Genomic DNA, 25556 nt, shown 5'->3' on the forward strand with positions numbered 1-25556 from the left:
TTGGTACAGCTGTGCCTATAAAAACATTAACTGTCAGTATTCTCAATCATCAGACCTAGATTTTTGAGTAAATAAAAATAGACTCTCTTTTTCTGCTTTTTACATCTGTCTCTCCTTATTTTTTTTCAGTTATGTGTTTAGATGCTTGTTTTGTCATGTTCCCTATATCCTGAGACTAAACAGCCTTTTTTCTCTGAGGAGGTCTGTTGCAAAACAGTATAGTAATTCCTATGCTGGATTACCATATTCCTTTTAGGCAGGAATCTGCCTAACTAATCTGAATTAGTCTGTCCTTGTATATTGTATTTGTTCTTGAAGTTCACAGAATCCAGTAAGCAATTGCACATGAAACAGATTACTTTTGTTTTGTTGTTAATATATGATGTCAGTGTCTTGTGAGATTGTTCTGTTTTTTTCCTAACTGGCTATATTTCGGTATTGTGCAATATTCTGATAAATTATGTGTTGATTTTTGGTTTTATTTTGTTTGTTTGTTTTTAGGTAGTGGGTCCACCTGGAACTGGAAAAACTGATGTAGCAGTCCAGATAATATCCAATCTTTATCATAATTTCCCAGAACAACGAACTCTTATAGTTACGCACTCTAATCAGGTAAAGCATCAGTCATGTATAAAGTTTTCCTGAATTAAAATGAAGAAGAGCAGTTATTGAGACTAGTAGGTGTTGGATTGCACTTGTCTTTTAACAATGAAAATACGAGTTGGCTTGTGTGCAGTTTTGCCAGTTTCATAATTGTGCTGAGTTCAGTCAGGAAAGAGTTAACTCTTTACTGTGACTGCCAGGAAGCTGTGTTCCTGGATGGAGAAAGAAGTACTGATAAGGTGTTAGCTGGCACTGGGGAATGCCTGCACCGAATTCAAGGTCTTTACTGCAGCTGCATTCCCAGCTCTCACTATCTCGCTACAGGCAGTGTAGGGGACACACAGTTCAGGCACCTGACCCAACCTGACCAAGGAAGTGTTTCATTCCATAGTACGTCATGCTTGGGGCAGAGGCGAGGAGGGGTCTGGAAGCCATTACTCTCTCTCATACTCTCTTGCTTGTTCACTCCCATACACTTGCTAACCCTCTGCCTGACTCCTGCGTTAGCTGCTTTGTTAAGTCCTGTGCTGGCTTGCTCGAAAGGGAATTGGTGGTTTTGTTTAGTTTTCCCGGTCGTGCTATTGCTGATAGGGTCTCATAGTGCCCTTGGATTGCAGTGTTTGGGCTGCCGCGCTCAGGCTCTCTGGTTCTGGCTTTCACTTCTCAGCACCTGGCTGTGCATTGGTCAGTGGGTGGTGAGCAATTGTATCATAATTGTATCGTATGTTTTACTTTCTGTTATTTTAATTTCTTATTAGTAGCAGTATTTGTATATCTTCATTTAGACGTAATTAGTAAATAGTTCTTATCTCAATTTTACAAGCGTCCTTGTTTCTTGTTCCTCCAATTCTTCACCTCTGCTGGAGAAGGGGAGGAGGGTTTTGTGAGAGTGGCTTCGTGATATTTTGCTAGCCAGAGTTAAACCATGACAATAATGTGAAATTAAATTCTTGAATTTCAGGTTTGTAGTTTTGAGCTGTTTGTCAAAAGTTTTCAGTATATTCAAGTGGTTGGGAGTAGAAATTAGGAAGTATTTTGAAAAAGTGTCTGCACAGTTCTTACAGTTGCACTTTGAGTGCATGCCTGTCAGATTTTTGCTAACTATCTTTCTCAGGCACTGATTGCTCAGTGCTTCATGCTTCTGAGGGCAAACATGAAAGGTACTGTGGCCTCTTCAGCTGAATGCTTGCTTCCCCTTCATAAGAGATGGAGTCTAGCTGCTAATTCTAAACATATATAAAATAAGAATAATAATGATTAAAGTCTTAAAAGATTTTTACTCTAAATCTGTATCTGGTTTGGAAGGATTTGTTTGGCAACCAGAGTCATCTGTTTCTTGGTCTCCCAAATTAGCCTATCCTATCTCAGAAATGAGCTATTTTAACTGAACATACCACTTTGAAATCATTTATTTTTTTTCCATCGAAGCAAGATCAGGCATGCTGTTGATCAGAGTGGTGGATGTGGCTTCATTTTGGTGAGGAATTAGGTGAATCTATAGTGTGTTGTGGGAGAGTAACAGTTGATGAAGCTGAGAGAAAGGGTTGAGAGCATGTCTGTTGGGGAGAAAAGGAAGGATGTAATTTGAGGCAAGTAGGAGACTCTTCTTACCAGACAAGACATGTAAGAGAATGTCAGCTTGAAATTGAACTTTGGGAAATAAACTGTATCTCAGCAGGGTTCATTCCCTATGCCTTGACACTGTATTTTAACATGTTTGCAAGGCTTCCATCTGACTTGAAGTACAAGTGAAGCTTGCTTTTATTCTTGGTTTCATAACTTGATGATCCAGTGCTTACAAACGTACCTCTTCAAATACACTGATGTGGACGGTTGATATGAAGCTGTTGGAGAATTGAGCGGTTTAAGGCAGGAGATGTAGGACACCTGCAAGTTTAGTTCAGCAAAGTTTATTTGTCCATATGGAATAGAGCCACAGCACCAGATCACAGTTAACAACCAGTTAAATGGTTTAAAGTCATTTAACAAAATCAATGTTTGCAAAGTATGCTTCTTGAGACAGTTTTCTATAATGGTTGGTTGATCAACTGTATTAAATGATAGAATCAAACTTTGAAATTGTTTTAAAAATGTGAGATCAAATTTAATTATTATATAAAGTATGCAAATACAAGAGTTTTAGTAGGCTAATTTCCCTGTTGTCAAGATTTAGAGCTCTAGTTTTGGTATTAGCTTCATTTGCTTTGGCTTCCATTTATACCAAAACAGGCATAATTTCCTAGATGGCTTACCAGTAATTCTTCAGTTTTCCCCTGCAAAAGCCTCTGAACATCTAAAAACTACCTTTTCTCCTGTTCTTGTCAATCTTTAGGCCTTGAACCAGCTGTTTGAAAAAATCATGGCTCTGGACATTGATGAGCGCCACCTCCTGCGTCTGGGTCATGGAGAAGAGGAATTAGAGACAGAGAAAGATTTCAGCAGGTGAGAAAGGAGGTGCTAATGATACACTGCTTGCATAAATGTTTTAGCAAGATGTATGTGTTGGATCCATTCTATCTCCCTTGTAAATAGGCAAGGAGCTGTGCTTGGCAAGTTTTACATTTCTCTTATTATTCAATCCCAGTAACGCAGAGTACACTTGTTTTTAATACAGGGTTAATTAATTCTCGTTCTTATTTGATACAGAAACTGATCTCTTGAGAGTCCAGAGGCAGAATCAGGCAGTTGCTTGTTCACAAGCTCAACTGCTTGAATAAATGTAGTTAATTATATTCTGGGTCCATATACATTTTATAGGATTGATCTAGTTTGTGAGAGTAAGTTAAAATACAAGGTAGGTTTTTGCAGATAAAAATTTTTTTATGACACTATGATACCACTTCTACTGATCATGTGAATATTGCAGTAACAAATACTTAATTGGTAAACAACATGCTTCGAAAAATACATACATAAAGCTATCAAGTCTGTATCAGTGCAAAGTCTTAAGGACCTGTTCTTGTGACTATTTGTATGTCTGTTACATGTTAGTCCAACTGATGTCAGTAAGATGACACACATTTATTAATGTAAGCAGGGGTGTGAGGGTTGTGCACTGGAAATAACTGAACTGTCCGGTACTGGATTATTATAGCAATACTTTGACTTCAAAAGCTGTAGTAAAAATTATATGTAGTCACTAGAAGCTACCCACATATGCATAGCTGAGTTTCATTTAGAAACATAAATACCTTGTGATGTGGTTTGTTTTTGGTTTTGTTTTGGTGTTTTTTTTGTTGTGTTTTTTTTTTTTTTTTAATTAAATTGGAATGCTTTGACATAGTCAAATTATTCCAGAAACTTGATAGCCAAAGTCTTAGTTAAATGATTCCATGGAGATATTTATTTAGTAATATCCATGGTTTGGTATATTCCTTGAACAGCAGTGCTCATCACTAAAAGGAGTTTCCTTTGTGACACTCTACATGGTGTATTTTCATTCTTTCCCAAGGTAACTCCAGACCTGTGGAACATTACTACAAGTCCTGTGGGTTCTGGCAGTTTGGGAGGGAGGGGTAAGGGTTGAGGCGTATATTTGAAGGTAGGCTGCACTGCTGTGAGAAGTTCTTCCCATATGCCACTTGTTTGTTTTTAGGTTGCTTCTGAGTTCGTGTTTTTTCTGTGTCAAGCTGCTTTAGAAGAGGTCATAACACTGCTTAAGGTGTTTCTACTGCTTGGCAAGCTTAGTGTTCATCTTTTGCTCCCTCTGGAGGCATGACAAAGTGGGGCAGGGGCTATAAGAAATAAGGTGGAGAGGAGCTGATTAAATTGATACTGTCACTTAAACACAGAGGGAATCATAGCTAAAGAAAACTTCTGTAGCAGTGAACGAATACATAAGAGTGCATATGACATGAATTGTGAGAAATAAGAGGGCACTGGAAGTGTGTGTGAGAGAACCACAACTGGTTGCAGTCACTTGTAATTATAATGGATTAGTTTTATTCAAGAAGAAAAAACTGTTTATTATGCCAAGGTTCTAACTGTCATAGTTCCTGAGGAACTTGGTTTTTCCAGTTGTGAACAATACTATATTCATTTGTGTCTTAGTAAATGTGAATCTCCAGCTTTGACTACTCTCACCCCTCTAAATAAGACAGTAAAACCTATTGTGATTACCAAGGATTGTGTCTTTTTTTTTCTTTTTTCTGTGCAGAAAGCATGTTTTATGAATAGTAAGTCTAATAACTTGAAATTTAGCCTTTATTCACGTTTGAGCTTTTAACTATGTATGCATTTTTTAGAAGTGTCCTGTTGTTCTCACTTCTTTAATTCTACCCATTTATACCACTTAAATTTGGTTTCTTTTTCAAAACATGTGATACATTGATTTTTTTTGTTCTTGTTCTGCTTCTGGGAGGGGGGGTGCATGGATTAGGGAAATTGATTTATAAAGGAGAAAAACTGGGTTTAAATTGGGTAAGAGGAGGGGAAATGGAAGGGAGTAGGTTACAGACTAATCAGTTGTACTCGCAGCTGCCTCTTCAATAACTTAGAAGACCGCCTGTGTGTGGATGCCTACCTGTCTGTTATGGTAGGCTAAGCATTATTGCAAGATATTTTGTCTATTGCCAAAGGAAGTCAGCCTTATCATACTGACACTTCAGGTATAGGTTCCCTTTGTGATGGCCCATAACTTGTATAACTAGCTTGTGTTTGTGTAACGTGTGGTGTACCATAGTTCCTAAACAGTGCATTGGAAGTCATGCTTTTCTGCTTACAGGTACGTTATGAGAATGTTTTACTAACACTTATGAAGCTCTTGTTGAAGTGGCAGGATAACAGGAGTTTTTTGTACAGTAATGGCTCTTGCATGGCTTTGTAAATTATTAGTCTCAACTGCTAGAAATGTTGGGCCTTTAGTGAAATTCTTGGGTTTTGGAACATGGTAGTTCTTCTGGGGGAAGGGGTTTTGGGAAGTGTTGGAGTTTCTTGCGATCTCTCATTGTGATACTTAAATAAAGTAGTTTTGAATTAAACACATTTAAATACAAATTATGCTGTATTTAATCCATTTTGTAGGTATGGAAGAGTTAATTATGTACTGGCTCGAAGACTTGAACTTCTGCGAGAAGTTGGGCGGTTGCAAGAGAGTCTTGGAGTCCCAGGAGATGTTTCTTACACTTGTGAAACAGCTGGCCACTTTTTCTTATACCAAGTAAGGACTGAAATACTTCTACAGAGACTGTATGACCTCAGTATGAAAACACTTTGTAAAAATTGGAGTGAATTTTTCAGAATTGAGTCAAAAAAAAAAAAAGTGCATTTTCTTTAGTGGTTCAAAATACAGTAACAGCTAAAGCTATAATTGCAGCATTACTTACTTGTATTGCTATTGTTTTAAATCCTGCCTGATGACTCACCAATTGAAAAGCTAGCATTGCTGTTCTTCATGACTACTGGCAGAGATTCTAACCTGAAGTTTCTCCTTGAGTTAGTAAAATCTGTGGGCTGCTTTACATTTTGGATAAGCATTAGAGCATCTACTTGATGATCCTGCTAGAAAGCTTTTGTGGCGTTAAATGCCAGGGTGGACTTTGATGCACATTATACAAAACAGTGATTTTCTGTATATTGTATAGCCCTCCTTTCCCTTCCATGTACTTTTCAGTGATGTGGTTTATATTACCAGTTAGTCAGACTTGCAGAGTGGTACTTAGGATCAAATGTGTGCACTGTATATGTTTTTACAGGTTACTCTGATTTAGGCCCACACTACAGCTGGCTGTCATTAGGTGTTGGAGAGTACTAGGAACACTGCTAGAGCTCATCTTCTGGTTCAGTTCCTTACCAAAGTACTGCAAGTGGAGATAATAGAGATTTGCTTCTGTATTGCATTTCTGTGGCAAGGTTTTGGTCGTGGGGGGCAGCAGGGGTGACCTCTGTGAGAAGAGGCATGGGGCTGCCCTGTATTGGACACAGCCAGTTCCAGCGGACCCACTGCTGGCCAAAGCTGAGCCTGTCTGTGACACTGGCACCTGTGAGAAAAAAGGTCAAAAAACCTCGCACAGTAGCTGGGGGCAGAGAGGAGAGTGTGAGAAACAACCCCATACACCAAGCTGGGAAGGAAAAGGAGGGGCAGGAGGTGCTGGGGGCAGTGGAGCAGAGATTCCCCCATAGCTCGTGGAGAGGACCATGATGAAGCAGGCTGTATTCCTGCAGCTCATGGAGGACCGTGTCAGAGCAGATAACCACACTGCAGCCTGTGGAGGAGCCTGTGCTAGAGCAGGTGGATGTGCCCTGAAGGAAGCTGTAGCCTGTGGAAAGGCCCATTCTGGAGCAGGGGGGAATTGTGAGGAGGAAAGGGTGGCAGAGATGAGGTGTTATGAACTTGAATGACAAGCACTGCTCAGAGTGGGTAGCAGGTGAGAGTTGGGAATGAAGGAGTGAAATTGAGCTTGGGAAGAAAGAGGGGGTAAAGAAGAAAGTTAGTTTTGGTCTTGTCTTTGTTTCTCACTATCTTACTCTTATTTTTAATAGGCAATAAATTAAGTTAATTTTCTCTTAGTCAAGACTCTTTTGCTTGTAATGGTACTTGCTAAGTGATCTCTCTGAACCCATAAACTTTTCCATCTTATTTTCTCCTTCTGTCCTGTTGAGGCATCGAAAACATTGTTCTGATACAAAGTCAAATGCCAATTTAAACACAAATTTTTTTTTTTTAAATACTGTGAGTGCAAGACTACACCTTGCCAATGAAGTTATGTATGCCAGTGACATAAGAACATGTCAGTATGACACTTTTGTTTGCTATAGGTAATGTCTCGCTGGGAGGAGTATATCAGCAAAGTGAAGGTTAAAGGTGGAAAATTGCCAGATGTTATGGATGTCTCCAGTTTCTTTCCTTTTCACCAGTACTTTGCAAATGCTCCTCAACCAATTTTCAAAGGCAGATCCTATGAAGAAGATATGGAAATAGCTGAAGGATGTTTTAGACACATTAGGAAAATATTCACTCAGCTTGAGGTAAGACATGTAACTATTAAAGGTAAATGGATCTGGTTAATCCTATAAATAAACTACGCAGTTCCAAAATTCTCCTTTGCCCTACATCCTAAATGAAGTATATATCTCTAGGCAGCTTCTTTAACTTGGAAGGCATTTGGGTGAGAATTTCCACCTTTGAGTAATATAGGCATGTTTCACAACAGAACAAGGGCCTAATCTTTTTTTTCATTTTAGGAAGCAGCCGTTCTGCATTTTCCCTTCTGACTGATGAGGTTACTAGGATTGGTGCGCCTATCACTGCTCCACTGATCCTCACAGGGTCTTTGTATTTAGAGATGGAGATAACCTAGAAGGGGCTTAAGCAGATTGTCTTCTGTTTTTCACAGAATTGCTTGAGAGGCTTTTAAAATTTATGGTGATCTGGGTATCGTTTGGTGGTATTAACTATTGGTCTTTCTGATACTGAATTTGATGTGATGTTATGATGCAGTAAAGTAGGAAGCAAGATGATAGAGTAAAATCTGAGAGGGTTCTTCAGATCAGTTGAATAACTGTCTGCGAATTTATATATGCACACAGGTTGCAAAATTCTTGGATGTGTTTTTAAGAGATTGCTTTTTGAAATTTTGATGTTTCCAGCTTTAGCATTAAAAAAATAATTTAGGTGGGATTGCTAACAGTAGATAATTTCATAATCTTCTTGCCTAATTATATTAAGAAAGTGGCCAGAGGTATTGCTTATAAAATGTATTCACTCAAACTTTTTTGTATCCTGACTTTCAAGATTTTTCTTTTCTCCTCCATAGGAGTTCAGAGCATTTGAACTTCTCCGCAGTGGCCTGGATAGATCCAAATACCTGTTGGTGAAAGAAGCAAAAATTATTGCCATGACTTGTACTCATGCTGCTCTGAAACGACATGACCTGGTTGAATTAGGTTTCAAAGTAATGATTATACTAGTGTTACTACACTAATTGGTTTTTGGGTTTGATTCCCTGCTCCTGCCACGCTCTACTCCCATCCCCCCACCCCCAAGATACATCTTTTTGTATCCTTGTGTCCTAAATCTAGGTAACTGGATTATTTTTAGATGCATTTTTTACAGTATGTTTCAAATTGAAATTTTATTGAAGAAAAATTTAACTTCTGTCAGTAAAAGTTGAGATCGCTTTTAAGTTACTGTATATATAAAAATGCTTAATAGTGCATCTCTGTTTAAAAAAGTTAGTTTTGCCATATTAGATGAACAGCAGTGATATGAGTAATGAAATAAAGGCAGAATTGGGAAAAAAAACCCATAGTCTTTGTAACTTGGTTTACATAAGAAATGAATAATTTGAGGAGAATAACTGTGATGCAATGCTGGTTTTGCTCTGCAGTGTTAACCATGGGCATTCATTTAGTACAGACGTTTATCTGACAAAACCAAAAGAAAAAAGCACACCACCAATAATTCTTTCAGTATTTTTTTTCTCTGATAATGCACTGTATTCGATCACAAAATTGTTTCTTTTCTGCTTCAGTGCAAAGATGTCAAATTAGTTTGCTCCACTGCAGAAAGCTTGTCTATTGCGAGTGGGAAGTACGTCATGTAGTTGCTTCATGGATTCCTTCTCCATATAAGCCCTGGTTGGTTCAGATAGATCTGCCATTGATGTAGTAGGATTTCACCCTCTGACATGGGTTTTTAGTAATACTGATATTTTACCTATAAGGTAAAATCTTGCTATAACTCTCCCACCCATCAAAAACCGAATGAGTAATTGATGCTTTCTTTTGGTAGGCTGAATAACAGCGTTAATTTGTATTACTTGGTTAATGGACATCTCTTCACTTTTTTTCTTTCTCAGTATGACAACATCTTAATGGAAGAGTCTGCTCAGATTCTGGAGATAGAAACCTTTATACCTCTCCTGTTGCAGGTTAGACCTGAATTATAAAACATATTACAAAAAATTATAAATGACAGTGTGTTTTCTTGAACTATACAGAATATTAAAAGAAAAATACTTTGTCCAGAAAGTAATGTAGAACTTTTATTTCCCATTTGAGTGGACAGGAAGAACCTTCACATTGTTCTCTGCTAGTTGTTTATCCTTGTTTTTTAATATTACGGAGTAAACTAGTAGGTTCTAAATATGTTTCTCTTATTGACTAAATAGTAGTATTAGCAGGTAGTATTAGCAGAGTTTCATTTTGAAAATAAAGAGGCAAAGATATTTATGTAGACTAGGTCCTGACTTAGTTTCTTTTCTTCTTTCTCATTTAATTGTGAATACTGCTAATTTAATGTTAAAATTAATAATTCTTATTAAGTAATGTTTGTTTCCCAAGAATGTAAGGCTCACGTGATTGCTCTGTGTCAGTCTGTCTGCTTGTGGGGTTTAGTCAGTTTTGGTCAAGATCAACAGTGAGAGAGAGATACCAAGCACCTACAACTCTCAGGAGAATTGGAGCCAAGTAGAGAGGAGACATCCTATTTGATGTTACAAGAAACAAAAGAAATGGTTAATGGTTCTACTTCTGCTTTTGCCCAATAGATATGTACCTTTTGCCTAGCTAATTGGTAAATATTCAGCATGGAGAAAACTGTAGCTTGTACTGTGTTTGGCAAACCACCAATTGGCAGATAAAGGAATGCAGATGTGACAGTTGAATAGAATTCTTGCAGCTGGAAAACTACTGCTAACGCAGGAAAGGAAAGAAGGAAACTGAAGCTAATGTGGCAGAGGAGATATTTATAGGAGATATTTATAGCACAGTCTTTAGGAAGCCAGGTAGCAATGGCTCTGTAACATAAGGGATTGGTGTAATAGAGGACCAACAATGTTACTTTTAAAGTTGAGTATCTTAAAAAAAACACCAACTCTGATAATTCTAAATTCAACACATTCACTTAGACTGTCTTGAATATTTTTGTGCCTCCAGTGAAGGTTATCTGTGGTTGCTTTTAGCAACCTGAGCTTGAGATCCATCAGTTTCCTCTTCTAAGACCTAGAGCATTCAATAAGTAAGCAAAATGTGCTTCTCGCACATCTGTGGCTCTTACCTCCGTAATCTCAGATTATCACAAGATAAAATGTCACCTCTGGAAGTGAAGTATGCAGTCCCTCAGGAACTCTGTGCAAACTCTTTATCTGTGGGAAGCCAGTAAAACTGCAAATAGTCTGTACTGTTGATTTCATGCTTACAGTGGTGGCTGTCTGAAAAACACACAGTCTGCATTTGCTCATGTTCTAAAATTAAGTTTTCTTCCAGAGGTTTTGCCTGGAGCAGGTATTTTCATTGACAAGCAATCATTTTAAGTCTTTTAGAAAACAACATCCAAGCTATTGGTTATTCATGCTAAAAGAAAATTAGTTTCAGTTGAAAAAGGTGTGATAGGAACTCCATGAAATATTTGATACATTTTTAATTGCAACTCATAATATTTCATTTTGCTCTTTCACAATGGAGAGTAGAATACAGTGGTAGGAAAAGTAATGGTATGGTCCTGCTGCACAGAAAAATGGGCATGTCCAAGTTAACCATATTGCTATTAAAACCCAAGTCCTGTTCTCAGTTGCTATTTAACTCTGTAGGTTTTTAAGTTTTAGGGCTATTAATCTAGTTCTTTCACACCTTCTCAATGTGTTAGACTGCTGAGTTTTAATAATTCTGGGCTGCTACGCAACTAATTCACCCTCTAAACCCCAAATACTGCCTGAACTCTGAAAAGGAACACATTTGTCCATCTTGTTTGGGGTGTTCAGAGGGCAAGCCTCTAATGGGTGAGGCCTCTCACAAGTCATAAACCAGCAACTGTCAAGCTCTTTTTCACTTACTAGTTCAGCAATTACAGTAATCCAGTGGAATAGACTTGGTACCTTTTTGTCCTCCAGGCTTAATGAATCCTTAATGTCGTGTTCAGAACAGCATCCAGTTTGATTAAACCCGATATACAAGATTTCTTAGTACTGCTTAGTTTGAGGAGATCTAACTGTTTCAAAGGTATGGAGGTGTAAGTTACTGTTTAGGTGGCTTGTCCTACAGTTAGATATTTACATCTCTGAGCGTAAGGGTAGGTGTAATGCTTTAAGCTCTTGCTTTTACATTTTGGCAGTCTTGAATTTAATGCCACAACATTGTACGGAAGTGCTGTGGAATGAATAAACCCTGTGTGGCTTTTACCATGGTTTTCAGTGATAATGGAATTATTATATTTAGTGAAATAAGCATTTTAGTGTTTTTCAGATGTTTGAGCATTGAATAACGAGATACATCAGGCTGGTGAGAGGAAATAAGTGTATACAAGCAATGCAGAAGCCAAAGAGTTTTTTGTATAATTAAAGCAGACCTTTTCACCATAGGGCCGTATTCTGGGAGCCGTTCCATGATCATTCTTACAAGAGCCATCCAAATAGTCCTTGAAAACTCTGTTGTGGGTTGGTTGGTTGGTTGGTTGGTTTGTTTTGGGTTTTTTTTTGTAACAAAACTGCAGAAACTAGGCTCACAGAGTAATAGTACTCAGTTTCTTGCACTTGCAATTCAGAGTAAGAAATTTCTGATAATTGAGTTCTTTGGAGGGTTCTTTGTCCAAGATCAAAATTGTTGATAAGCGCAGAATGATTATATAGAATACGTGGTCTACTCCAAATCAACATCCTTCTTGTAGGAAAAGAAAAATTAAAAAAATACACCTTTTTTTCATACCATGGAAAATAATTTCCATCCTCTTACTTTCTTACTAAGGCATCTTCAGGCTTGATGAGCTGGACAGCCCCGAGCTCAGTTTTTGTTCCTTCCTCCTTGATCAGGAGATCAAGTGTGTAAGAAATGAGGGTCTGAATTGTAAAACAAGCAGGTAGAAATCTTCAGGATTATAATTCCTGGATAACGTTACCCACACTTCTGTAACACAGGGACAAAAAAATAACAGTATTCCTTGAGCTCTGTCAGTATGTAACATAGGTACACAAAGGATGATGAGGAACTGGGAAGAGATACAGTAAATATACTGAAGGGCATTCAATCCTAGATCCAGGGTGAGGTTTAATTAGAGGCACACCCTGGGTATGGAAGAGGCTGAGTGGGAATTCCAGAAGTAAACAGGTGAAGCACATGAACCACAGAGGTGCTTGAAAAGCAGGCTCATTTTGTGCCCCTGACCTGTGAGCAGTAAAATTTGTTTCAAATGCTTCAGACATTTCATACTCACTATCTCAGAATCAAAAATAATGCATAAAAGACTGTTTTAGGGTAACAGTACTGTGTAGAAGTAAGGTTTTTACTCTGTAACTTCTATAATTGTTTCTTCCTTTCATCCTCTGATAATATGTTACTTTTGGCCTTTAAAACAATATAATATGGTGTTTATTCTGATGTTTCTCTACTGATTTTAACAGATAAACCTATACGTAACTTTGTAAGAAACAAGACCATTTAAAATATTACTCACTCTTTCTGGTAGCAGATTAGAAAGAAGCCAGTAATCATCTTTAAAATGAACGCAGTTCAGTGTAGGTTAAGAACAAATGTTGAAATTTAGGACTTAGTCTAAGACAGCCAATTTGACTATTGATGTGTTATAATTGGGTGCCTTGGTTATAATTATGTAACTGTTTAATTCTAGAACCCCCAGGATGGATTCAGCCGTTTGAAGCGGTGGATTATGATTGGTGACCATCATCAGTTGCCACCAGTCATTAAGAATATGGCTTTTCAGAAATACTCCAACATGGAGCAATCACTTTTTACACGGTTTGTTCGTGTTGGAGTACCAACTGTTGATTTGGATGCACAAGGAAGAGCAAGAGCAAGGTGAGACAGAGGAAAGTACAGCCTAGTTTCTTTCTAGGCTGTAAGAAACTACAAGGTTAAAAATTGGAAAAGCACACATAGTATTGGAAACTTTTTTCCTATTGTTAGGACAGGAGTTTGCAATATGCTTGATTTTATTGTTTTGTTCCATTTGTTTAATTTCTTTTATTTATATAGTAGTACTCTGCTACTATATGAGTAATGTAAAGGAATGTTAATAGTCTGAAGTGTTTGGATTTTTTTTTACAGCTGAGACTTTTTTTTTTTGCAGAAGTTTCCTTTTCTAAACTAGTATGTTTAATATATGCAAGCCCATATAATTTCTTTATTTGTCCTTGACCATAGCACGTTTCCTTTATATTCTGCAAAAGGGTAGTTTTCTTGTAGTATTTCAGCAGAGCTTCTAAGATAACTGAGATAACTTCTCTTTTTGTCTTACATATTTGTCACTTCAGTGTGGTAATTCAGATGTCAGATTTATTTATTGTGTAAAGTGCATGTTTGTGGTGTCTTATTAACAAGGAAAAATCAGACATCTGAATTACACACAATAAGTAAATCTAAGAAGAGAAAATTACTTCATACAAAATCTTGCTACTTTAAGTTTTAAATCCTAATGATATTTTTTAGGCAGAAACAGTGTAAAGGAGAATTTCAAGAGTTTATTTATAACCCTTGGTGGTGGTGGAGTATTCGTACAAATAATACTTTCAGTATGATTTTCAAAATGCAAATTATATATGAGTATGATGATAAATGAAGTTCGTTTTTCCATCTACTGTTTTACAACATCTCAGAGAAGCTCTTAGAGACAAGAGAAGAATGCCTTCACTTTGCAAGCAATTTCTTGATCAAGGATTTTTTCCATACTTTCCTACGCTTTGTCTTTTTTGATCACAGGTAGCTTCCCCGTGACCTATCAGCTACTTTATCTGGCCTGGATATTGTTGTGCATTTGACTGAGGCATTTTGGTTATATTAATGTCCCTAGAAATATTGTGTAGGTTTTTGTTGCTTCCCTTCATGTCCTCATATTAATAATTCATAAAATAAGAGAATTAATTTCTTTTTGCAAAAGGCTTTACAGTGGATGGTGCAGAAAATGCTATTTCCCTTATTCCTTTTCTTTTTTTTTTGGGGTAAAGAAGCATTAATATTCCTTAAGCTTTATTTCCCATGGAAATTCCTGCTTAATTTCTTTGCAAAATCTATACTCATCAGTGTACAGCTGATCATGTGTAACAGGCTCAAGGGTGAGTGTGCCACACTGAGCTTTCTAAAAAGAAGTGAAATCTGAAGTTTTCCATGAGAGAGAACCAAACATAATCAAAACTTAATAATTGCTGGATAGCTTGTACAAGCACATTCTTTTATACATGTACAGGCTGTTTTTCATTGAAAACCTGCAGAAGCACTCATCTTCAAAACAAGGGGTTGTGTGTATCTGAACTACTTGGAATGAGTTCAAGAACGTGCCTTAACTATTTGGGGTTTGTCTCTGTGTGTTATTGGCAGTTTATGTAACCTCTACAACTGGCGGTACAAGAATCTGGGTAACCTGCCTCACGTGCAGCTTCTGCCAGAGTTCAGAACAGCCAATGCTGGGTTTTTGTATGACTTCCAGCTTATAAATGTAGAAGACTTCAATGGTGTGGGAGAGTCTGAACCCAATCCTTACTTCTATCAGGTAAGAGAAATATGACGTGTATGCTTGATTTAATCTGGGTATGGCTTATTGAATCTGCAGTGAAGACAGACTATGAAAACACAGTAAACTGGTGTTTAATTCATGTTCTTAGATAATTGAGTCATGCGTATGCATGATTTTTTTTCTCCTTCTAATCAGTTTTCAATGTTGAAAGTGGTAATGTATTATGTTGTGCTTTTTGTTGAAAGTGAATAACTGATATCTGTGTTTTCTCAGTGTTATGGGAGGGGTGAGATTTGGTGTATAATTCATTATGAAACATTTTGGTGTGGCAAATTGCAGTCCATTGTAATTCAGCTGTAATGCTAAGGTAGTGAAATCAACACTAACATTGCCCCTGTACAGGAAGGATTAAGGTTTGCACTTTGGCACGTCTTTCTGTTTGAAGAGAGCTTGTTTTGATTTGATCTATGTGTAAGAATGCTAAAAAGCCCATTCATAAGACAGTGGCACCGTACTGCAAGAAGTATACATAAGAGGCACAGAGACATTTGAGGCTGAAGTAAACTTCCAAAATCATCTTAGCCTTGAAATTTCTCAATGGAATTTTCAAATCAAGACAGCAACAAGAGCCTCCATCTATTTCTCTTCATACAGGAAAACCTTTTACACTTGTAATGAGATGCTTACATTTTCAGTTCTCTTATTTTTCTTGTTTTAAAAACAGTGATGGAAACAAACTTTGGTGCCTAAATTACCAGTTTGGGTTTTGGCAAAGTTAGAGGCTGAAGCTGTGTGCACAGCAAGTTAACGAGTTTAATTCAAACAGGGAATTAAGAGCTTATAATTTGTCTAGTATTACAGAAAGCAAACAAAATACTTTAAGATGATAATATTAGTGGTCGGTTTTTTTGCTGTGAGGATCATTGAGAGTTACGTTAATCTATTTTTTAAAAGACATGAAAGATACTCAGAATTTATGCTTGGGTTCCTCTTTTTTTTTTTTAATTACAAACTAGTGTGCTCTTAGTGAGCAAAGCAAAGGTGAGTCATAATCCACCATATCTTTCTAGTTTGAGGACCCGGTTGCTTGGAGGAGAGAGTTTCTTATGATGTTGCTGCTTAAGCTGAAACACTGTAATGTACAATTAGTTGTCCTGTGGAACAGCTGAAATTAGTGCCTTAAACACAGGATTCTGATCACTGAGAATCTGAGCACTGCTTTAGTCTACTCCTGGGCCAGAGAATACGGAGAACACTCAAACCAGGACACAGAACACCTTTATCATTGCAACAGGGCTTTCATGGGCAAACTCTTACATTATGTCCTACAGTTAATTTTTTCATGATCTTGAGGATGGAGAGATAGTAGCAGAGGGTGTTGGTGGCATTGAATGATAACAAATTCCAGCCATGTATTATATCTCTTTGTGAATTTGGGCATTTCTTTCCAGATTTAAAGGGGATTAAGATTTGTAGAATAGCTTTACGTCCACAGGTGTTTGATATGTGTAGCAACTGCGTTTTCCAAGTAATGCAGAGCCCACTTAATAAGAAGAAATAAAAGAGACTGGTATGTCTAGTCTAGTCAAACATACACCAAATGGGGATAAGATTGCCAGAATAAATAGAAAAAAATGTCAGCAATTGAGAATAACTTTTTAGCCTGAAAGATAGTTTTTGTTGACAGAAAAGGGATTTAAATGGCCTATGAATAACTTCAGTCTGGAAATAAGACAAAACTTCCTACAGCCAAAAGAGGGATTCTTTGGGACAGACATTTATTATTAGTAATGGTACAGATAAAAAGGTTACAACATACAAGATAACAGCTGGTTATTTGAAATTGAATAGGTATGGCCTCAGAAATAACTGGATTTGATAATCCAGATGTCTCTGTCCTAGTTAATAGCTGAAAGGAGCTTAGTTACTCCAGTTCAACTAGTCCTTACTTTAAGCTTACTGGAAAGTGAGTCATTGCAACTTTTTTGCATGCTTATTTGGAATCTTGTTACATTGTCACTAAGTGTTGCTAACCCTTGTGTTTAAATACTGGTATCTGTAGACTACTAAAAAAATATTTTTTAACAAATAATAATTCCACAGTTTTACATAACAGGTGGGGTTTTTTTGGCATGTCATCTTTAAGAAGGCAAAATGAAATGTTGTATTGGTTAAGATGGCAGCTACGCTGGGCAGACAGCTATAAGGGTATAAATGCATTTATATGCAAACATGTAAATATTCAGTAGCTCACAAATAAAATTTAAATGGGCTATTAAATATTAAGATTTTAATCTTGCATTGAAGTGAAACTGGGAGCTTCTAAGTAAATATTGGAAAGGATCAATCAGTGACTAAAAGTAATATTGAGAGATTTTCTGCAATCCTCTGAAGATGAGTCAGAATGGAGCTATTAAACCTACTTGTGCTTGTTTCTTTCAAAACCCTTACAAGTTGAGTAACCCCCTTTTTTTTTTTCTTTTTTCTATCCTTCCCATGTTTTAAACTTAAGAATCTCGGTGAAGCGGAGTATGTTGTAGCACTCTTCATGTATATGTGCCTGCTTGGTTATCCAGCAGACAAGATAAGTATCCTGACAACATACAATGGACAGAAACACCTGATCCGTGATGTCATTAATCAACGGTGTGGTAATAATCCACTGATTGGACGGCCAAACAAGGTGACTTTGAAAATACATCTGTTATTGGTGTGGTTCTGGTTTGTTTGTTTTAAAATTGTCTTATTATAGAGCAGACTAATTGAATAGCTTCACAGCTGTCTGCACAAATATTCCCTGGTTAACCACACATTTAATAACCTACATTCTATGGAATTTCTTAAGAGTAGTGTCCTTGTTTCTGCCTGTTTGTAATTTGGCATACAAGCTGAAGTCAGTGAAATTGGAGAGGCTACATACTACATGGGACAGAATAATGCTTTTCTTTGTCATTTATTTTGTCCTCAAAAAGACCCCAACACAAACAAATCCAACAAGCCAAACACCACACCTTTAGGAAGATCCATGCAGAGTGGAAATGATAAGATAAAATGTATCATGATGAATCTGAAGATGCAGATAAAAACCAGAGTTATGAAAGTCTGGTGCTAATTCTGCAGGTTAAAATGCTGTATTATAAAACTGATAGCTTTCCACAAACTTTTGGTAGTAGCACCTCACTGTTAGCTGTCTGAATTGAATAAAAATGTAAAACAATGGTATACAGTCAGTCAAAAGCTCCTCCCAACTTCTTCTAAAAAGAACAGGCTGATTTTGGATTAGAGTCAGCTAAAATGGAGCTAAAGCATTCTCTTTTCCCATTTATTGCAATCTCAGTCTGAGGACGATGTTAAAATTTAGGTGTCATCATTTATTTGAAATGGCAAAGATTAACCTATGGAGGTTTTTTCTTGGTTTTTGATTCTCTAGGTGACAACTGTGGACAGATTTCAAGGTCAACAGAATGATTATATTCTCCTTTCACTAGTGCGTACCAAAGCTGTAGGCCACCTTCGGTATGTAAGAAGATACTCTTGGAGTGTCATTAAACTACATGTTTGCCGTATCAGAAAGATGTTTATAGCACGTTATACAGAAGTGTTCAATTATTTGAGTATGTAGTAGACATGAAGCTTAGTGAATGAAGTTCAGACATACTTCCTTTTATAACTGTCTGGTACCCTCTTCACAACCACTTTATACTTTAGTAATGGCTCTTATACTATAATTAGTTTATATTACTGCAGATAGGCTGAACTCGGGTTCACCCTATTAGAACGATAGGAAGGTAATGCTTGTTGAACAAATGCAGGCTTAATTTTTCTCCTAGATTCTTTCCTGTAAGTGAACTTTTTATTTGTTTTGTGTCAAAAGTGTTTGATTTCCACATAAGTTGTGTTAGGATGTGTGGTTTAACATCTTTGCACCTCAGTTTCGGGGTGGGGTGGAGGAAGACTTGTTTGTTCAGCAGTGGTTAGATGAATTATCAAACTCGTGTTTACTCATTCAGGGATACAAAAATGCTATTGTGATTTGTTCTCAATGTAAGTCTTCACCTCTGAAGTCTGGGAGAACAGTAGAGGATAATTCTTCATATCATTATTGGTACAGTGAACCCTCTTTTATATAATGGTTCTAGGATTTGGAAGTTATCGAAACAGTATGTACGGTAAAAAATAAAGACAAAATAGTGGTTTAGGAGATGATTTTATATTTAATTAAGACTTCTGTATACTTCTAGTTATCTTTATTACAATTATGTAATCAGTGAAAAGAACATGATTGATTTTGTTTGTTTTCTGAAGGGATGTCCGACGATTAGTCGTTGCAATGTCAAGAGCCAGACTCGGGCTTTATATCTTTGCGAGGGTATCACTGTTTCAGAATTGCTTTGAGCTAACTCCAGCTTTCAGCCAACTCACAGCTCGACCACTTCACCTCCATATCATTCCCACAGAACGTTTTCCAACAGCAAGACAGGTAGGAACAGCCATTCTGAATTTTGCTATCTCTAATGGGGGTGTGTGTGTTTGCCCACTTGTTTTTGAGTGGGCTGTAAGAGGTGGGACTGTCTTCTCTGCTAAACCGGTGCCTCTTGGATACTTATGTCCCTAGAGTTAACTTCTGTCATCATACACACTTGCTGTTTTTAACTGATTTTCTTTTTCCACAAAACTTATCAGTGTAACTCTATTTTGGCTGCTTTTTCCTAAGTTTTGCTTGTGTAAGTGGTTCAATATTTTTCTTTTATGATAAATAGGTGAGTTTTTAGTGTGTTATAGATTTTTAGTCTTGTTATGAAACAATGTTATTTCTAAAAAAAAACCAAAACACCCCCGCACACAAAGCTAATCACTTCTTAAAAGAAGTAAAATTACATTTGACTGAGTAGTTCAGGATAACCAATTAACTTTTTTTTAAATTGGGTCCAGAATTGCAAGAGAGTGGTGTTACTGAGCTAGATTCATAAGTATGAAAACATCATTTGTAATACTGCCCTAGATCTTTAGGGAAAGGTTTGTATTAAGCATCTAAGCACAGAACACAGAGTAGGGTGCTAAATGAAAAGGAGGAGTGCATCTGCTTTTCTTCCTGGAGCCTTGAGAAGAAATGCCTACATGAACTCAAAATTCAGTTACAGGTCTTTCCCTGGTCTTAAGTCACATTGACAAGTTTGGGAGGGAACATTTCAGTTGAAACTTTCAGGTCCACTGTGCAACAAGTGTACTGTGTGTGGTCGGCAGATGTGAGCAAGAAGGAGCTGGATGGTGGTGGACAAGCAGGCTAAGTCCTACTCTGATGCTACACTATTTGTTCCTTTAATACATTAAATAACTCAAATCCAATATGTACTTTATGGCGTAAGCATCAGAACCCAGCCTTTCCTTTTGAAATTTGTTGGGCTGCAGTATCATAACTAACCCAGTTCACCAAAGTGTAGACCTAGGCTTCCTATCGTCCACAGAATTCAGCTTTTGGTTGGTTGTTTTTTTGGGGTTGTTTTTTGTGTGATGGTGGGTTTTTTTGTTTGTGGTTTTGTTTTGTTTTGTTTTTTTTAAGCATAATTTAATTTCTTGGGTTGATGTTTTCTAATACAGTTGAATAACTTTCGAATAATGGTTATTTTGCTTTGCCTGCTGAATGTCTACTTTTTTTTCCCCTTCCTTTAGAATGGAGAAAGACCATCTCATCAAACACATATTATTAAGAACATGCCCCAGATGGCTAACTTTGTGTACAATATGTATATGCACTTGATACAGAGTACACGCCACTATCAGCAGGTAAGGACCTTCTAACTTCTGGAAGGTGTGCATTTAAAATAAAACCTGATTTTTAGTAAGTGACGTAAGATGCTGTTGAGATTTAAGATTGTTCCTGTTAGGTTTAAAATTCAAGTATGTTTTATGACTGAAAGTGCAAATATTGAGGTCTTTAAACTCTTGCTGTAGCAAGAGCTGTATCTTTTAGTAATTTAAGCCCCACTTTAAGGCCACAAAACCAGCAGTAGTTGATGTTGAGTGCTAGACATGACTCTGGCCCAAAAATTGCTCATTAATACTAAAGAACTAGCTTGTCCAGTATTTACTTGAAGTAAACTTGTGTGTTATTTTTCAGGTAGGTGCAGCTAGTGGTATTATAGCACCACTGCATGGTGCAGTAATGTTTCACAATACAGGTTTTTGTGACATGCCTGCAGTGTATAGAAAGACCAGATCATGTCTTGGAAGCATTTTAACCATGTTGGCATTATCCAGGCTGGTTAGCAGCTGTAGCATTTTTATTCTGGAGCAATTTTTTCAGCACCAAGCAAAACAATATGGAGTTGGAAGCAGTTGTAGATGCTTTCTCACTTCTGTATGTAGTTTTGTCAGTGTTTAATCCCTGAACCAGAATTCAGAACCCAACAGAAACACCTTGTCGTCTTAGGAATGTGAGCAGAGCTTTAAGGTAGTTTAGGTAGCACCCCCTGGAGCCCCTTCCCTGCTACCAGAACCCTGCCACACAAACCCAATACATCATGGCTCTGTGTCGTTGAGCAGATTAGTCCAAGATACTTGTTTGAGAGATCTAGGTTCTGTTCTTTAATGCAAGAATGTTTCTCTATCACCTCTTCTTCTTTCCTTCTTCCAGTGACTGTTTCATCTAATATGGAACAGTGTAATCAGTAGAGATCAGAACCCAAAACTTGCTCATTAACTGAATGTCAGACTTTGAGATAGAAAATTTCTTTTCTTCTGCAGTTCTTATCCTCCAGTGAATCTTGGATTTTTAAAATTTTTTTATTTTCCCTTCTGGAAGGTGTAGTTTCAGTCAAATTTGCAACATTTTGCTACCCAGAAAAAACCCTGTTTCTAGGTGGACAGGATAATTTCTCACTATTTTGGGGAAGTTTTCTAATTACCTGTCTGCTGTAAAGGAAAGAGGATGGAGAAAGAAGAGCAACACTACTAAAACCTCCCCTTCCTGTAACTCTATTTTTTTAAGTAGTGAAAGCTCACACTGTTTTGTTAGAAACCCAGTCCTATATATACATGACAAGTCTTGTTTTGGAGCCAGTTTGTCTAATATAGATAGAGATCTCTCAGCCATGCACATCATATGTGATAAAGACTCAATGGACTGTGCGGCTGATCACACGCAGATGCAAATGAGTAGCCATGTAAAAAGTGAGATGTGCGTACATGTCCTAAAAAGCATCAAAATGTTACGAGTGGATGGGTGTGTTAGTCATCTTAATCGACCATGGACCTGATCCTTTTCCGAATACCAGTTATTCTTTTTAGCATCCTAATCTGTTTCTAGCTAAAATTAGTTACAAAACTGCTGGTTTCCTTCTGTGGCAATGATTCACTTTCTCCTTGCAGAAGCCAAAAAGTGAACTGCAAAGAAAAAAAAAAAGTAATTAAAAAGGCAATAAATTTATCTCACCCTACTTATTACAACATAGTATTTTTCCTTTTCTTTTTACACTGGTTTTTAACAGTAGCAGTCACGAAGCACACCATGCATCTAACTAAATTACAGAACAAGTCTGAGTTTGTGTTGTGCATTTATTCATTATGCATATATTTTTGTAATTAAAGGCTCTCTGGCTTTGAAATACACTTGTTCTGTGAACAGATGGATTATAGGAACCAGTATGATAACTACAAAGTCTATGAAAAATCCTTTTCATATCTCTGCTGGTAGTCATAATTGCTTCAGAGGTTTGTCTATGCATGTCAGAAATTTGTAGTATTAGTGTCATCTAATTGAAGATAAGACTTCACTGTAATTTGTCATGTGAAGCCAAGTTTCCTTTAAGCAAAACAAAGCTAAACAGTTGTCCATGAGAGGTTTATCAGGCTTTCATTTCATTAAAATGCTTCACAGTATTCCAAAGAAGTATCCATTCTGTCATTAAAACATGTCAGGGTATTCCTGTACAGTCTGGAGTCTCAGCTCACTGTATCCTCGGTATTTTTTTTTTCCCAAAGTCTGTATTACCATTGCTGCTTTTAATGTTTTGCAAACTACTCTTTTAGTTGTGAGCAAAACACTTTGAATATACTAAATTCCTTTTCTACAATATTAAGTGAAAAATATCTGAGTGTTGCTTTAACTGTCACTGGAACTTGTGTTGTTCTACGCTTACAGTTCTGTGTAAAACCTGTGTAAGTACAGATAACATTCACATAAGACTTTTCGGGGGGATGTTAGTGGAATGAATTGTTAAAGACAGGCCTGTAAAAGACCTCAAAAAGCAAGTTAAGTACATTCAGGAGTTTGAAATGGTAACAGATGAGAGTATGGAAGAAATGTGCTTGTTGCTCTAAATGGGGATTTACAGTAGCCCTATTACTTCTCTGGCTACTTGGGATAATGAAATGTGTTTCATATGCTTGAACTGGAAGTACTGAGTTTTTAACATCCTCTTTCCAGGCAAAAAAAAAGTGTCTAATAAGACCATTGTGTGAGGCAGGATTATTCCTGGGTTTTTTGCGTGGGTTTTTTTTTTGTGTGTGTGTTTGTGGGGGTTTTTTTGTGGTGGGTTGGTTTTTTTTTTTTTTTTTGAGATACAGGAGTTAAGTGCCTATAAATGATCGTACACTCATCATAGAATGGTTTAGGTTGAAAGAGCCCTTAAAGATCATCTAGTTCCAACCCCCCTGCCATGGACAGGGACACCTTCCACCAGACCAGGTTGCTCAAAGCCACATCCAGGCTGGGCTTGAACACTTCCAGGGATGGGGCATCCACAACATCTCTGGGCAACCTGTTCCAGTGCCTCACCACCCTCTCTGTGAAGAACTTTTTCCTGATATCTAATCTAAACTTATCCACTTTCAATTTAAACTCGTTACCCCTTGTCCTGTCACTACAGGCCCTTGTAAAAAGTACCCCCAGCTTCCTTGTAGGCCCCTTCAGGTACTGGAAGGCTCCTGTAAGGTCTCTCTGGAGCCTTCTCTTCTCCAGGTTGAACAAGCCCAACTCTCTCAGCCTTTCTTCACAGGAGAGGTGCTCCAGCCCTTTAATCATCTTCATGGCTCTCCTCTGGGCTCGCTCCAGCAGGTCAGTTATCCTTCTTATGTTGAGGAGCATAAGAAGGAGCTGGGCGCAGCACTCCAGGTGGGGTCTCATGAGAGCAGATGGAGAGAATCACCTCCCTTGACCTGCTGGCCACGCTTCTCTGGATACAGCCCAGGATACAGTTGGCTTTCTGGGCTGCCAGTGCACACTACTGGCTCATGTTCAGCTTTTTGTCCACCAGTAGCCTCAAGTTCTTCTCCTCAGGGCTGCTGTCACTCCATGCTTCACCCAGGCTCCTCAGGGCTGCTGTCAATCCATTCTCCACCCAGTCTGTACCTGTGCTTGGGATTGCCTCAACCCAGGTGCAGGACCTTGCACTTGGCCTCGTTGAACTTCATGAGGTTGGCACAGGCCCACCGCTCCAGCCTGTCCAGGTCCCTGTGGATGGCATCCTTTCCCTCCAGCGTGTTGACTGCACCACACAGCTTGGTGTCGTCAGCAAACTTTCTGACGGTGCACTCAATCCCACCGTCCACATCACTGATGAAGATGTTAAACAGTACCAGTCCCAATACCGACCTCCAAGGAACACTGCTCATCACTGGTCTCCACTCAGACATTGGGCCCTTGACCACAACTCTTGAATATGACCATCCAGCCAGTTCTTTATCCACCGAGCGGTCAGTCCATCAAATCCATGTCTCTCCAATTTAGAGACAAAGATGTCGTGTGGGACGGTATTGAACAGTTGCACAAGTCCAGGTAGATGACATCGGTTGCCCGTCCTCTGTCCACCAAGGTCGTGACCCCATCGTAGAAGGCTACCGTATTCATCAGGCTTGATCTGCCCTTGGTGAAGCCGTGTTGGCTGTCACCAATCACCTCCTCATTCTCCATGTGCCTTAGCATGGTTTCCAGGAGGATCTGATCCATGATCTTGCCAGGCAGAGAGGTGAGACTGACTGGCCTGTAGTTTCCCGGGTCATCCTTTTTCTGTCTTTAAAGAAGGGGGTTGTTTCCCCTTTTCCAGTCAGTGGGTACTTCACCAGACTGTCACAACTTTTCAAATATGATGGATAGAGGTTTTGCATCCCCATCTGCCAGTTCTTTCAGCACCTGCAGACGTATTCCATCAGGTCCCATGGACTTGTGCACCTTCAGGTTCCTTAGGTGCTCCCGAACCCGAACTCTCTAACCATGGGCAGCTCTCCCTTCTCCCAGTCCCTGCCCTTGCTTCCTGCGAATTGGCGGTTATGGCTAGCTCCCTTGCCAGTGAAGACCAAGGTAAAAAAGTCATTGAGCATCTCAGCCTTCGTATCCTGGGAAACGAGCTTTCCCGTTTCCTTCTGCAGAGGAAAGCATCTTCCCTGCTATTCCTTTTATCCACAATGTACCTATAGAAGCCCTTTTTATTGGCCTTAATGTCCCTTTCCAGGTTTAACTCTGTTAGGGCTTTAGCTTTCCTAACCTGATCCCTGACTTGTCAGACAACTTCCCTGCAATCCTCCCAGTCTACCTGTCCTTGCTTCCACTGTAGGCTTC

General features: G+C 38.2%; 1 protein-coding gene across 1 annotated transcript in view; it reads left to right on the forward strand.

The window, feature by feature from the left end:
* Window positions 1–501: 501 nt before the first annotated feature.
* Window positions 502–25556, forward strand: part of LOC104506562 (intron-binding protein aquarius-like) — a gene marked incomplete at its 5' end in the record, with an annotated part of 26630 nt that continues 1575 nt past the window's right edge. Inside the window, 12 exons of the mRNA XM_010147547.1 lie at window positions 502–612; window positions 2936–3045; window positions 5626–5761; window positions 7360–7569; window positions 8358–8495; window positions 9402–9473; window positions 13163–13350; window positions 14866–15037; window positions 17514–17684; window positions 18432–18517; window positions 19307–19481; window positions 20672–20785. Coding sequence (XP_010145849.1) covers window positions 502–612; window positions 2936–3045; window positions 5626–5761; window positions 7360–7569; window positions 8358–8495; window positions 9402–9473; window positions 13163–13350; window positions 14866–15037; window positions 17514–17684; window positions 18432–18517; window positions 19307–19481; window positions 20672–20785 — 1683 coding nt within the window. The remainder of the gene's footprint in view (window positions 613–2935; window positions 3046–5625; window positions 5762–7359; window positions 7570–8357; window positions 8496–9401; window positions 9474–13162; window positions 13351–14865; window positions 15038–17513; window positions 17685–18431; window positions 18518–19306; window positions 19482–20671; window positions 20786–25556) is intronic.

The sequence above is a fragment of the Eurypyga helias genome, unplaced genomic scaffold, assembly GCF_000690775.1.
Source record: "Eurypyga helias isolate BGI_N326 unplaced genomic scaffold, ASM69077v1 scaffold2732, whole genome shotgun sequence".
In the NCBI taxonomy this organism is placed as follows: Eukaryota; Metazoa; Chordata; class Aves; order Eurypygiformes; family Eurypygidae; genus Eurypyga; species Eurypyga helias.